General features: G+C 45.0%; 1 protein-coding gene across 1 annotated transcript in view; it reads left to right on the top strand.

Moving 5' to 3' along the window:
• The window catches only part of LOC141408703 (uncharacterized), a 56,760-nt gene that overhangs the window by 24,111 nt on the left and 18,957 nt on the right, over window positions 1–13,692 (top strand). The window contains exon 4 of the mRNA XM_074018069.1: window positions 3,270–3,304. Coding sequence (XP_073874170.1) covers window positions 3,270–3,304 — 35 coding nt within the window. The remainder of the gene's footprint in view (window positions 1–3,269; window positions 3,305–13,692) is intronic.

The following is a 13,692-nucleotide window of genomic DNA, read 5'->3' as shown; positions in this document are numbered from 1 at the left end:
TGGGCTAATTTTTTGTATTAGTAGAGACAGGGTTTCACCATATTGGCCAGGCTGGTCTTAAACTCCTGACCTCAGGTGATCCACCTGCCTCCACATCCCTCCCAAAATGCTGGGATTATGGGCGTGAGGCACCGCGCCCGACCTCTCTCTCCATTTAGATCTACTAATATTTGCTTTATATATCTGAGTGCTTTGTTGTTGGGTGCACATATACTCGTAATTGTTATATCCTTTTGCTATTTTGATCTCTTTATTATATAATTACCTTTTTTTCTCCTTTTTACAGTTTTTGACTTAAATTGTGATTGATCTGAAATAAATATGGCTACTCTTGCTTACTTTTGATTTCCATTAATGTGGAATGTGTTTTTCCATCCCTTCACATTTAGTCTATGTGTGTCTTTGCAGCTGAACTGTGTTTTTTGTAGGCAGCATATAGTCGGTTTTTCTTGTTTTAAATTCATTCAGGCCGTCTCTATCTTTTAATTGGGAATCTTGGGATTATTTTGCTATTGATATCACAGTCCAGACATTAAGATTTTCTCACTTAAGTCGCTTGTACACAAATTAATATGAAGAGGAAGTAGAGTTTTTCTTTTGTCCTTTTGAAGAGAGTGATGGATTATTATTTTGACTTCATGCAAGTGAGGGACTCACCATGCCTGTTGGGATTTTAGAATTTCTTTCCTGTTATTAGGAACAGCAATGATCTGTAATGGGTTCCTGGAATCATCCAGTGATGGTCTGAATATCTTAAAAGTTTCCTTTCATGTCTCATTTTCTATTTCTCCCCTAGTAGCCATGCACCCGGGGCAGGACATGGCCTTACATTTCCTTGGTTTCTTGATGATTTCTTAGGTTTAGTGTTTGACACAGTTAGGATTCTGGATAAAATCAGCCCTTCTGGGAAGTGTGTAAGTCAAACAAGGACTTTCTGGTGGCGTTATACAGGTTTCCCATGCCCCGTGAGTACAGGAATAGCCCCCTGGGGAAGGAGAATGGGCACATGATGGCAGGGAGCCATTCTTGGATGGTCCCATCGTTCTGCAGGAATTGTCATGCAGGAAGAAGAAGCACATGGCGACTGAGCTGGTAGTGATTCTGCTGATACTTTTGATCGTTATGATTTGCTCCTGAAAGGTGATGTGGGATGAACTGCAATATTTAGAATGCTGACATTCCTTGAAACAAAGATATAGAAAAAGGCTTATAATTGCATGATGCCTTGTAGTTTTCAGCTGCTCTCATGTGGATCCTTTTTCGTCCTTCTGAAATGCTTTCCCAGGAGAGAGCGTTGTTCTTCGTGTATAGATGAGGAGCCTGGGTTTCAAATGGTTAGGAATTCAGTGCACGCATTGGAATCTTTAGTTTCCTGGAACATTTTCTATTCAAGTATAGACCACATGGCCTCTAAAGGCTGGCTCATTCTTAACACCGCGAATGGGGATCCAGCCTCACCTCTGGGGTGGGTGGCAGGAACTCCACAGCCATCCTGGGTGCTCTGGGGTGGGGTGGCTGAGCTGTGGCAGCCCCTCCCAGCTGAGCAGCAAGGCTGGGGAAAGCTCATTCCATTCCCCTTGGTTCTAACCAGGTAGAGGCTTACACTGCACATTTCCTTAGCTGGGAACCTTTAGAACTTTACATTTAAATCTAGTCTGTGATCCAGGGGGTAGACACATGGGTATTCACTGTACAATTCCTACATTTTTTGTATATTTAAAAAAATTTTTTATGTGTCGTGGATGACAAAAGAAATGAGACCCCTTTGAGTTAGCTTTTCTGTACAGCATCTTCTAGAATCAGGAGGCTGGACAGGGTTTAGTTTCATCAGAAATCTGAATCTTTCTGGTCAAGAGACGGCACTATTAAGTTCTTGGTTGTGTGGTTTCTGGGAAAGAAATATTCTAAATGAGTTCCAGGAATCACCTCTGTGGGATTTCTACAGGAAAAGTGACCACTCTTGAAGCTTCGCTGTCACTAACAAGAATAATGGTGACGGTTTCTAAGCTGTCTCCAGCCAATCTTTAGTTCTTTTATGCAGAGTGCTTTTATTCCAAGTGAAGTGCCCTTCTGTTTAATAGTGACCTCCAGTTATTACAGGGATTGCAGCTGCATTTGATGGACGTGAACCTGCTCATCTCTGGCTCCCCAGCTTCGCCTCTGGGGTGCGTGGCAGGCGCTCCACAGCCATCCTGAGTGCTCTGGGGTGGGAAGTCTCTAGGGGGAGTGGACAGTGCATGGCCGGGACGTTCCTGTCCGACGTTCCACACTGGTGTATAGGCGTCTCTGCCCTGTTTCCTCCGTCCGTGCGTCTGTGGCGTTTCCTCTGTTCGTGCATCTGTGGACTGTTTTCTCCGTGTGTGCCTCTGTGGCACGTTTTCTCCGTCCATGCGTCTGTGGCGTTTCTTCCATCCGTGCGTCAGTGGCGTTTCTTTCGTCCCTGCGTCTGTGGCACTTTTCCTCCCTCCGTGCGTCTGTGGCACTTTTCTTCCCTCCATGCGTCTGTGGTGTTTCCTCCGTCCGTGCGTCTGTGGTGTTTTCTCCGTCTGTGGATCTGTGGCGTTTCCTCTGTGAGTCTGTGGCCTGTTTTCTCCATCCACGCTGAAGGCCGTCACTTCTCTCTAGTCACCACTTACTGATCGCTCCCTGTGTGCTGAGCCTGTGTCAGGCGTGTGGCGTGTGTCACCTGTGTGGCAGGGGTTTGCGTGACACACAGGGACACACGCTTGGGGAGCTGCAGTGATGGGGTCATAGCCACGCAGCTCAGCCCTCGGTCTGAGGGTCTTGGTGCCCACCCAGCTCTTCCCGAAGCAGCCTCGGGGCAGATCCCAGCTCTGCTTTCTCTCCTCGAGGTACCTCATGAGGTAAACTAAGCAAATCGAAAGTAGGAAACAGTTGTGAAATGAGGCCTGGGTTCAAGTGTGTGTGTTCATTTCTCTTTACATGTTTACTTCACGTACCCCCAATGATATACTTTCCAGCTGGTATAACAATTAATTACCAGCCATTACTGGTACAAAATTCCAGGAAGGATATTTGAGGAGGGCATAGTCTCAAAAACATGCTTGATTTTCACAGTTGTGATTTGCATGATAAAGCTCTCAGGACTGTGACTTTCTTTTGTTATCTTATTTTTATTTTTAGACCCTTGGGAGGAAGTTATTTAGTGATTACTTATAATTGTGAAAATAATGTAATGATTACAGAATCTCATTAGAATAAATACTATATTTTCTGTTCCTTATGTCAATGAAATCATCTTAATCCAGGCCGATGTTGGCAGGAATTGTCACGTTTAAAATGGGTAAGATATTTATGTGATGTGACGACCTCCCGTATCGTCTCTGGAACATATCAGAACTTTCATCTCAATTCTCACTTGTTGACACCCTACCTTGTTTTGTAATTATTCTTGTTTGCATCAGAATTTTGAATCCACGTACCTGAGATGATACTTACGTATGCATGTACGCATGCATGTGTGTGCATGTGTGTATGCGTGTGTATGTGCGTGTCCACGTGTCCATGTGCACGTGTATATGCATGTATGTGTGTGCATGTGTACGTGTGTATATGAGTGTACGTGTATGTGCATATGCGTGTGTATGCATGTATGTGTATATGTGTGCATGCATGTGTGCTCATGCACACATGTGTATGTGTGTATGTGTATGCACATATGTACACGCGTGTGTACATGTATAGGTACGTGTATGCATGTGTATGCATCTGTGTGCACACAGATATACCTTTTCCTTTCATACAGGCTGTTTTGAGTATTGCTGTTAGGCAGTGACAACTTTCTGTTTCCTCAGTCAGAAAATGGGTAGCTCATCATTAATAAAGATGAGCATTCAACATCAAGAATAACTAAATACAAATGAAATTATCATATTAAATAAATAAATTCCAAAACAAAGGCAATGTTCTGTACTATGTGTTCACATTGAACTTTCTTATAAAAATCGGTGTGAATGTTTCCCACTTATTGGAAATCACATGACTAGTTTAAGCCAAAACGTGGAATATTAATTAATTCTGTTTTCAGATCACTTTTGCATATTTATGATTGATCTGTTCTGCTGTTCTGGAAGCTCTGAAAACCACTCTGTCTTACTCTAGCTGGTGCCACGGTTGTGAGAATTCAGGGAAACAAGGTGTTTGCCAGTTTAAGTATTTTAGATCTCAAACTGCCTCTTTTCTGCATCATAAACCAGTCTTAAAGACAGACATAGTGTGACTTGTAGTGGATTATGTCAGTTTTATTTTCTGTGGCTGAATCATCACTCTACATTGTGAATTAATGTTATTTTTCAGATCGTCTTTATAACACAGGGAGGTTCTCCAGTGTTGAGTGCAGGTTCAGTGAAAGTACTAACACTGTTACTACGGACTTAAACAGACTTGTTTTCTGGGGTGATAACCTTGGAGTCAGGCATTCAGTGTCCGCCCATCTCTTGGTTCCGAGTTCTCGGTCCCCTCCCGCTCTCCTCTCCCTGTACCCTTACTACTGTCTTACCTTCTTTTTGACTCCTAGGCCCTCGGAAGATGGTGTGTTGGGGGCAGGTGCCTGCTGTGAATCTTTGATAACTTTGGGAGAGAACTTTTTCTTTGGAGCAAGACCCCTCTCAATAAACTTTCAGTAGCCTGAGTATCATCTGTTGTGTGAACTATTTGTGGAAAATGTTCAGCATTTTTCCTTGGATTTTGACTGATCTTTCTCCACCTGCCAGTTTCTTCTCAGTTTGCCATGTCTGTACCCTCACCAACCCGTTCCAGCCTGGTTACGTGTAAAGTATTTGAAGCAGAGCTCTGCAGATGAGAGAGTGTGTGTCACCCCCCGAGTTCCCTTCCTGGCCTCTGAGTGTCGGTTGTGTTTTGTTCCGAGGGACGACTCTGAGGCTCCTGGCCCCTGTTTTGGAGCACCCCACAGCAAAGTGGGTGTAAAATGAAAAATGGGTTTATGCTGTATTATTATAATTCATAGAGTAGATGATAAAAATGCTTGAATCTGAACAGCAACTGAAAATGAGGACATGGTACCAGTTTGGATGTTGGACGACTTTCTTGAAAAAAGTTTTCATCAAATTTAGAAACTGTGAGTGTGCTGTTTTCTATTTCATACTTAGAATCTGTATAGTGTGTGTTGTATGAATGTGTTGTATGAGTGTGTTGTGTTGTATGTGAGTTGCATGGGTTGTATGTGTGTTGTATGTGCATATTGTGTTGAGTTGCACTTATTGTACGTTTGAGTGTTGTGTGTTGTATGAGTGTGTTGTGCGTGTATTTGTGAGTTGCATGCTTTGTATGTTGTATGAGTGTTGTGTGTTGTATGTGTGTATGTGTATGTCGTATATGAGTTGCATGTATTGTGTGTGATGTATGAGTGTTGTGTGTTGTATGAGTGTGTTGTACATGTGTTTATGGGTTGCATGTGTTGTGTGTTGTATGAGTGTTGTGTGTTGTGAGTGAATTGTACATGTATTTGTGTTGAGTTGCGTGTGTTGTGTGCATGTTGTATGTGTTATATGTTGTATGAGTGTGTTGTACGTGCATGCTGTGTTATGCGTGAGTTGCATGTGTTGTATGTGTTGTATGAGTGTATTGTATGTGTATGTTGTGTTATGAGTTGCATGTATTGTGTGTACGTTGTATGAGTGTTGTGTTGTATGAGTGTGTTGTACGTGAATGTTGTGTTGAGTTGCGTGTGTTGTGTGTGTTGTACGTGCATGTTGTGTTGAACGTGAGTTGCATGTGTTGTACGTGAGCTGTATGAGTGTGTTGTGTGTGTATGTTGTGAGTTGCATGTATTGTATGTATGTTGTATGAGTGTTGTGTGTGCATGTTGTGTTGTGAGTTACGTGTGTTGTGTGTTGTATGAGTGTTGTGTGTTGTATGAGTGTGTTGCATGTGCGTGTTGTATGTGAGTTGTGTGTTGTGTGTGCTGTATGAGTGCATTGTACGTGCGTGTTGTGTTGTATGTAAGTTACGTGTGCTGTATGTGTGTATGAGTGTGTTGTACGCACATGTTGTGTTGTGAGTTGCATGTATTGGTTATGTGTCGTATGAGTGTGTTATAAATGCACATTGTGTTGTGAGTCACATGTATTGGGTATGTGTTGTATAGGTTGTGTGTGTTTGTGTGCAGTGTGTGTTGTCAGTGTTGTATAAGCCCATTGTACATGCGTGTTGTGTTGTGTTGCATGTGAGTTGCATGTTGTCAGTGTGTGCCATGTGAGAGGCGTGGCATCCACATGACTGCTCCTCAGTGAGTCCTGCCTTGCAGCCCCTTCAAGCTTGTATCTTCCCGAGCAGCCTAGAAGCAGCAGCCTGTTTGCCTCTGCCCCTCCCCAGGGGGCCTCAGCCAGATCCTGTGCTCAGCCCCCGGCTGGGCAGTCTGCCTCTCTTGTCTCTCTCTCTTCTCTCTCATCGTCCTCCTGCGCCTCCTCCTTCTGGGGACCTGCATCCTTCCTCTGTGCTTCCTGGCAAGCCACACCTGGGACGTTGGAGTTCAGGCTGTCCTCCAAACCGTTTGCTCCTCTCTGAAGAGCGCCCCCCTTGACTGGCCGTGAGCAGCTGGAGTGGATTGCAGGGAAGGGAGGTGGGTGTTCCTGTAGAGACGCCAGGGTCTTACCTGGGGAGAAGGGAGCCTGCACTGGGCAGGCCGCCCTCCTGAGGAAGGGGATGGGGTGGGAGGAGGCTCTCGTGGACAAGGGGCCCACCTCCTGCCCTCCTTCCCTCTATCCCAGTCTGTTGTGAGGGAGGGCGGGACCCTAGGTGATTTCTATGCAGATCTTCAATTATCCACGCTGTGAAACAAATACTTCTGTTTTTAAGATCAGAGGAAATCTCCTTTGTTTCTCTGCCTTTTATTTTATTTTATTTTATTTTATTTTATTTTATTTTATTTTATTTGAGAAGGAGTTGCCCAGGCTAGAGTGCGGTGGCGTGATCTCGGCTCACTGCAACCTCCACCTCCCAGGTTTAAGCAATTCTCCTGCTTCAGCCTCCTAAGTAGCTGGGATTACAGGTGCCCGCCACCACATCCGGGTAATTTTTGCATTTTTAGTAGAGATGGGGTTTCACCATGTTGACCAGGCTGGTCTCAAACTCGTGACCTCAAGTGATCCACCCGCCTTGGCCTTCCAAGGGGTTGGGATTACAGGCGTGAGCCACCGTGCCCGGTCTGTCTGCCTCTTAGTTAGAACCTGTGTATTTTATGTTTTACATTTCACTTTTCTGGGTCAGAACAGTAGTGTTTCTTTTTCGTAGTGTTGCTATGAATGTCCTTTACGGTTAGGAGACTGGGTTGGCTGCCCACTGGAGAGTGGTATCACTGGGTCACGGTCACCATCTGCCGCAGCAGCGTCCAGAGTGTTTAGAGTCTTTCCTGGACGTAGACACCCTTTTGTCTGACATTCAGATAAAACCAATCACCGCATTCAGATAAAGAGGTCAGAGCTGGGAACCGTTAGTTCACATCCACCTCTCCCGAGAGTGTTCACGCCTCTTCCACGCGGGGCTAGGCTGCTGCTGAGCATGGTTCTGCTGGCTGTGGCTGTGGCCTCTTTCCTCAACCACAGCCATCGCAGGCCTGCCACAGTTTTTATTCTTCTAGAAGAGAATAGGCAACACAAGAGAAGCAAGGTATGTTAGATATGAAACCGTTAAAAATTATTTCCTCAAACATTGTATATATTTTTTGCCCATACCTAATTTGATAGCAATTTTAAAAAGATTAAAATGAAAAAAAAATTCCCCTATATTAAGTCTTTGAAAGGCATCCAACTTAGTTTTCATACAATTATTCTCTCTTTGGAGTCATACTTTGTTGGTTTCAGTAATGTGTAACAAATGCACCAGCATAAACAGATTTAGGAGCAAACAACTGCTTCGTAATTATAGTTCAGCTCGCGGGGCCCAGCTGTGGGGGTGCAGCCTGCGCCTGCCTGTGCGCCAATAGGGCTGGTCACCTTGAGCATCTGGGAGTGTCTGGGTAAGTGAGGTCTGGGCAAGGCAGCGTCCACACACCTGCGTAGTTCTCACTTTGTCCACGTTATCCGGCAATGCCACAAAATTATCAAGTAAGTGTTCTCCAAGCGCATATTCAGTTAGTGTTTGGAAAGTGCATAGGTACCTCATACAGCACCTTTAAGAGGAACTAGGAGCCCAGGAATGAGAGCGGGTGTGAGGCCTGTACTCTCTTTGCACAGATAAAATATGCATGTGCATATCTGAGGCCAGAAAGTTAGATTGGGGCCAGAATGTGGAAGTCCTTACCTGTGGGATACTAGGGAACCACTGAGGGTTTCGGAGAGAATCGTGTCTCTGATGTGCGGCATGCCGTGGAGCCGGGGGGTGACAGGGCAGGCTCATGCAGGGCACTCGCCGTGGCCGGAGGAGGAGAGAAGGCAGCCAGTGAGCTGAGCAATTCGGTGCCTCGGTCAGGAGGGGAAGAGGGAGTACAGGAAGGCGGATGAAGCTGCGAGTCTGCACCCCGAGGTCGCCGTTGCGCTTTGCCGGAAATCAGGAGAAGCAAGTGTGGACCTGACTCAGAGATACTTAGAGACACCACTGCAAGCTGCAAGTTTGGAAATACAGGAGGAGGCTTGGGGAAAATCTGGAGCAGGGAGCATTTGGGAGCCTCTTAGGTAGAAGTGCAGGTCAAGTAGCCAGAGTGTGAGGCGTGCATGTCTGGAGAGAGGAGGCCAAAGGAAAGCCCACATTTGGAAATGGAGGAAGGGTTGGAAGACCCAGAGAAGGCCCTGCTTAGAATCCAGAGAAGAGCTGGATGGCGCAGTTCACTAAAGCCCAGAGCCGAGAGTTTCCAGGAGAAAGTCCCAAGTGTTGCTGAAAACCAGGGGGCAGGACTCCAGTTGGAGCCTGTGGGGGAGCCTAGCGGCCCTGATCCCTGAGAGCAGCCAGAGCCTGGGTGTCATGGTGGAAGTGGGTGGGAAGTGCAGGAAGCAGGTGGAGATGGTCCTTCAAGGCCTGGTGCTTCACACAGGTAGCCAGCTGTGGACCGAGACACAACTGGAGAGGGGCCTGAACCCAGAGCATCTCCAGGTGGAGGAGGGAGCCAGGAAGGGCAAAGGTATCCGGAAGAAAGGGGGCAGGCATGGAGCCAGGTCCCCAGGGAGGCTGCAGTCTTCTTTCTCTGTTCATGGACTGGTTGTTGGTTATTTTGAGTTCTCATAGTCGTCCACTCGGTGCGGTCCAGAGAAAGTTCCCAGGGGTCTCAAGCCGGAGCAGGCCTTGTGCTTTTCCGAACACTGTGCGTGTTGACTCAGGGTTACCGTCAATGGCTAATTCTAGCGTGACTTTTGTTGAAGTCTGCAGAGGAGCCTCAACCAGCACCGGCTTTTGAAGAACTTAGAAACTTGTGTTCTTCTGATTCTGGGATTTTTGCCTGAAATGCCTCGTATATTTTTGGCTAGGTGTTGTTAGCACTTGTGTTACAGCATTTGGAGCTCTGTATTTTTGTGATGTGCTAGCTGTGAGGATGTTTAAAATTAGATTCCTAGAAATCAGGTTATAGGAGCTCTCGGCCATGCTTCATGGGTTATGTTTTGACCCCTCATAGTGGACCCCGTTGCAGTGGCTATTCTTAGTATTTGTGGAACACCTGACTGGTGATGCTAGGAGAATGTGATTTGTTTTCTTTGTAAGTCTAAAGTCTAACGACCTTGTAGAGTCTTTATACCTATCTCTTATAAATCAGCTTTAATATACTTGAAAATGTCCTCATTGTGCCCTTGAAAAGCAGGCTCACATTTTAAAAGTCATCCTTTTAAAATCCTTTTCTGCAGCCTGTGCCCTTTGTCTGTTTTGTTACCTTCACTGCAACATCATGAAACAGGGACAAGGGCTAGAATCTATTTCATACACAGAGCTTGAAACAGGGACAAGGACTAGAATCTCTGTTTCATACACAGAGCTGAACTGTGCTGAGCGACCTGCTATGCTGACGTCTGTTTCTGTCATGAGAGGGAACCCAGGCCTCTTGACTTTTCCTTTTGTACATTTTCAAAAAGAATATTTTTTCCTCTCTTGGGTCCATTCCATTGTGGGATTCTCTCCTAAGGCTGTTTCTTTGCGTTCCATTTTGACAAGTATGATTTATTTCTGAGATGATGAAAGGGCAGTGAAAAGGCCTGGGAAAGAGAAAGCAGGAAGAGAAGGAATCGTCTCATGATTTTAGTCAGAAGGAAATCACTCAGACAGAAACGCTATTCCAAGTGGGTCAGATCCCAGGAAGTGGGATTGAATAAGTGACATGATATCGCACAACTGTTTTACATTCTTGCTGTTGCCAGGGGTAACGAAAAGAACGAGTATATTCATTCCGAGGTCAAATATATATCTTTGCTGACTCTGACTATAATTAGCAGAATTCGTTCAGTTCAAGTTTGAGAATACCTTTACAGAAGAGGGTCTTCGTGCCCGTGTGCCTATTTCTATTTATATGTTCACACGTATTGGAGTATAAATGTGTGTGTGCTGTGTGTGAGACCTCATTATTTGAAACAAGAAATGTGCAGTAGAGCTTATTAATTACGGGAAGGTACATTTGGGGGATAAACCACTTTGTTTAGAATTGAATAATGGGGTCTTTGAGGGATGTATATATGTATGTGTGTTTGCATTTATGTGTATGAAAGTGTGTATTGCATGTATATGTGTTGTGCATGTATGTGTGCCTTTGTGTGTAATGTACATGTGCATGCATGTGTATATGTGTGCATGTGTATTTGTGTTGCATGTATGTGTGTGCATGTGTTACGTGTTTAGGCACGACTGCACATATGTGCAAGTAGGCATGCATGGATGCTCATGTGTATATAGTTATACATGTATATTTGTGCATGTTATGTCTACACACTTACGTATGTATGTGTGTCAGAATGTGTATGTATATGCATGTGTGTTTGAGTGTTGTGTGTATGCTTGTGCGTGTGTGTTTGAGTGTTGTATGTTTGTGTGCGTGTGTTTGAGTGTTGTGTGTATGTGTACGCGTCTGTTATGTGGTGGTATTATGTGATTATGTGAACGTGTGTGCATGTGTGAATGTATGTATTGCATATAGGTGTGCGTGTCCATGTGTGTGTGTGTGTGTGTGATATGTGTCTGTGCATGCATGCATGTGCACATTTGATTTGTGAATCCTCTCTGGGAGGGGCATGTTCCTGGAGACAGTGCATGGGATCCTCCGCTGTCCTCTCAGGGAGAGAGACATTGTGAAAGTTCGAGCCATTAGGTAAACATGCCTGATGTTCTATAAAATATATATTTAAATATACCACTGGGGTTAAATATATGTTAAATGGGTGCAAAGCTGTTATATTGCATTAAAAGTCATGTTAGTACTTCCTGGTTAAAGGCTTTGTGAAAGATTTCCTGTACATGGGACATAATACACCACACAGAATTACAGCAGGTCAATGGTATTTGCCAGGAGGTCTGGCTTATGATTGGTATTTCTAGTTGCAGACATGCAGGTTGAGCTTTGCTGGACTTAGAGGAGGGTCATTGACTCTGCCCACTGAATGATACCAGCGTCTCTGCTGCTTCCTTTTTCTGCCGGCTTCATCCAGAGCTGGGACAGCTGCTCTCAGACGCATTGTACTTTTTTCTACATAAAAATCTGCAGCATTTGTTAGCAGTCCAGTAGCAGACCGAGTGGCAGGTCCAGGGGCAGGTCCAGCGTCAGGTCCAGCATCAGGTCCAGCGGCAGGTCCAGCATCAGGTCCAGGAACAGGTTCAGCGGCAGGTCCAGCGACAGGTCCAGGGGCAGGTCCAGCAGCAGGTCCAGTGTCAGGTCCAGCGGCAGGTCCAGCCAACTTTCCACATGGCCCATGTGAAAATGTACCCTCTCCCTTCCATTTTTTAAAGCAGTATCATTAGTAGAGCCTACTGCCATTTCTCCTTGAGCTCCTCACAGTGGATGGTAAGCATTTGCTTTATTAAAGCAAAGTTCCGTGCTCTTTGTGCTAAGTCCCCTCTGCCTTTCTGTGAGAGGCTAGAATTGGGATCGACCCTCAGCTGTGCCAGAGCCTTGGTACATGTCTCAGTTCTGGAATCTACTCTGTGCTTGTTGCCTTCCATCCACCGACAGCCGTCTGTCTTCCTGTCACTCCTTCAACACGGAGTCCAGCAGAGTGCACACAGGTGAGCCTGTGTGAATGCTGGTTTTGTAGGATCTTATCGGGACCTTAGTCATCTTTTCACTAGGAAACCAGACACTGCAAAGGACTTAAAGAAAAGCCCAAAGAAGCCGTATCAGTAGAATCATAGAGACAGAATTCTACAACCATAGGAAGTGGCATTGATTATCATGAAATGTGCATTTATGTGAGGCATAGTAAAACATCACATTTCTTACTGGGTAAGAGCTTGGAAAAGATTATGAAAGTATAACTGACTCTACTCTTGTATCGTAGAACATGGTAAAATGATGCAAGGTGTTGTATAGAATGGAACAAACAGAATATAATTATATAGAGTAGCGCAGAATAGAACAAATAGCATAATGTTATATAGGGTAGCATAGAACAGAAGAAACAGTGTAACATTATGTAGTATAGTATACAATAGGAAAAATCGTATTACATGGTCTAGAATAGAACAAGTGGGATAGTATTGTAGAGTATACAGTTGAACTAATGACGTAGTATTGCATAGCATAATACAATCTAGATTAGAACACACAGCATAGTATTAATATTACGTAGTGTGGTGTGGAATAGTAGAGTCGCATGGCACAGAACAGAGAGGATAGTGTTCTGTAGCACTGATGCAGGAGTTTTGCTCTTTAGCTCAGCTGGGTCCAGGTTCTTGTCTAATGACCAGGAAGAAACAGGCACGGGGACATCGAAGAGTGAGTGCAGTGGAACTCGTTAAGCTAAAAGTTAAGCTCTCAGCGAAAAGAGGGGTCCTGAGAGCAGATTGCTGGTCGCCCCCTTCCCAGTTGACTACAAGGGCTTTTATATAGAAGCTGATGGGGCTGGTCTCGCTGTCTAAGGAGCAAATATCTGGTGGTTCCACCCCATTCCCTCGTGTGCATGGGGACCTTTAGTCTGCTGTGAGCATGTTTAGGAGGGCCCCCCCGTGCAAGTCCCCCTATCTGCACAAAACATGGGCTGGAGGCTCTCTGGGACCCTTCCCTTACTGTCTGCCTAAAGCAAGCTGGCTAACTCCTTTCTGTATAGAAGAAAATAGAATAGAATAGAACAGATAGTACAGCGTTTTATAGTATGGAGTGAAGCTGTAGTATTCTATCATAGAGAATGGAATAGTATAGAATAGAACAAACAGATCGTACTAGTGTAGTATAGAATAGTAGCCTCATGCAGCACGGAGCAGTGTTGTTCTCCCTATGTACAGAGTGTAACCACCAGGAGAGCGTTCTTCAGTGGGGCGTCACTGGCCCTTCATATTTCTTTGGTTCTGCGGAAATGAGGAGAGGAAGTTAATAGAGGGGGAGGAGGTTGGCTTTCTTACTTTTAAGGCGCTCATTACTTCTTGGGGATCATTTGATGGTCCCCTTTGGTAGTATTCTGTGAAGCAGTCTCTGTACTCTGTGTAGGGTGAAATGTGGAGCAGTCTGTGGACTCTGTGTAGGGTGAAATGTGGAGCAGTCTGTGGACTCTGTGTAGGGTGAAACATGAAGCAGTTGAGAAAGGATGAAGTCAG

Source organism: Macaca fascicularis, chromosome 15 (assembly GCF_037993035.2).
Source record: "Macaca fascicularis isolate 582-1 chromosome 15, T2T-MFA8v1.1".
NCBI classification, from domain to species: Eukaryota; Metazoa; Chordata; class Mammalia; order Primates; family Cercopithecidae; genus Macaca; species Macaca fascicularis.
This window is presented reverse-complemented; position numbering and strand designations above follow the sequence as displayed.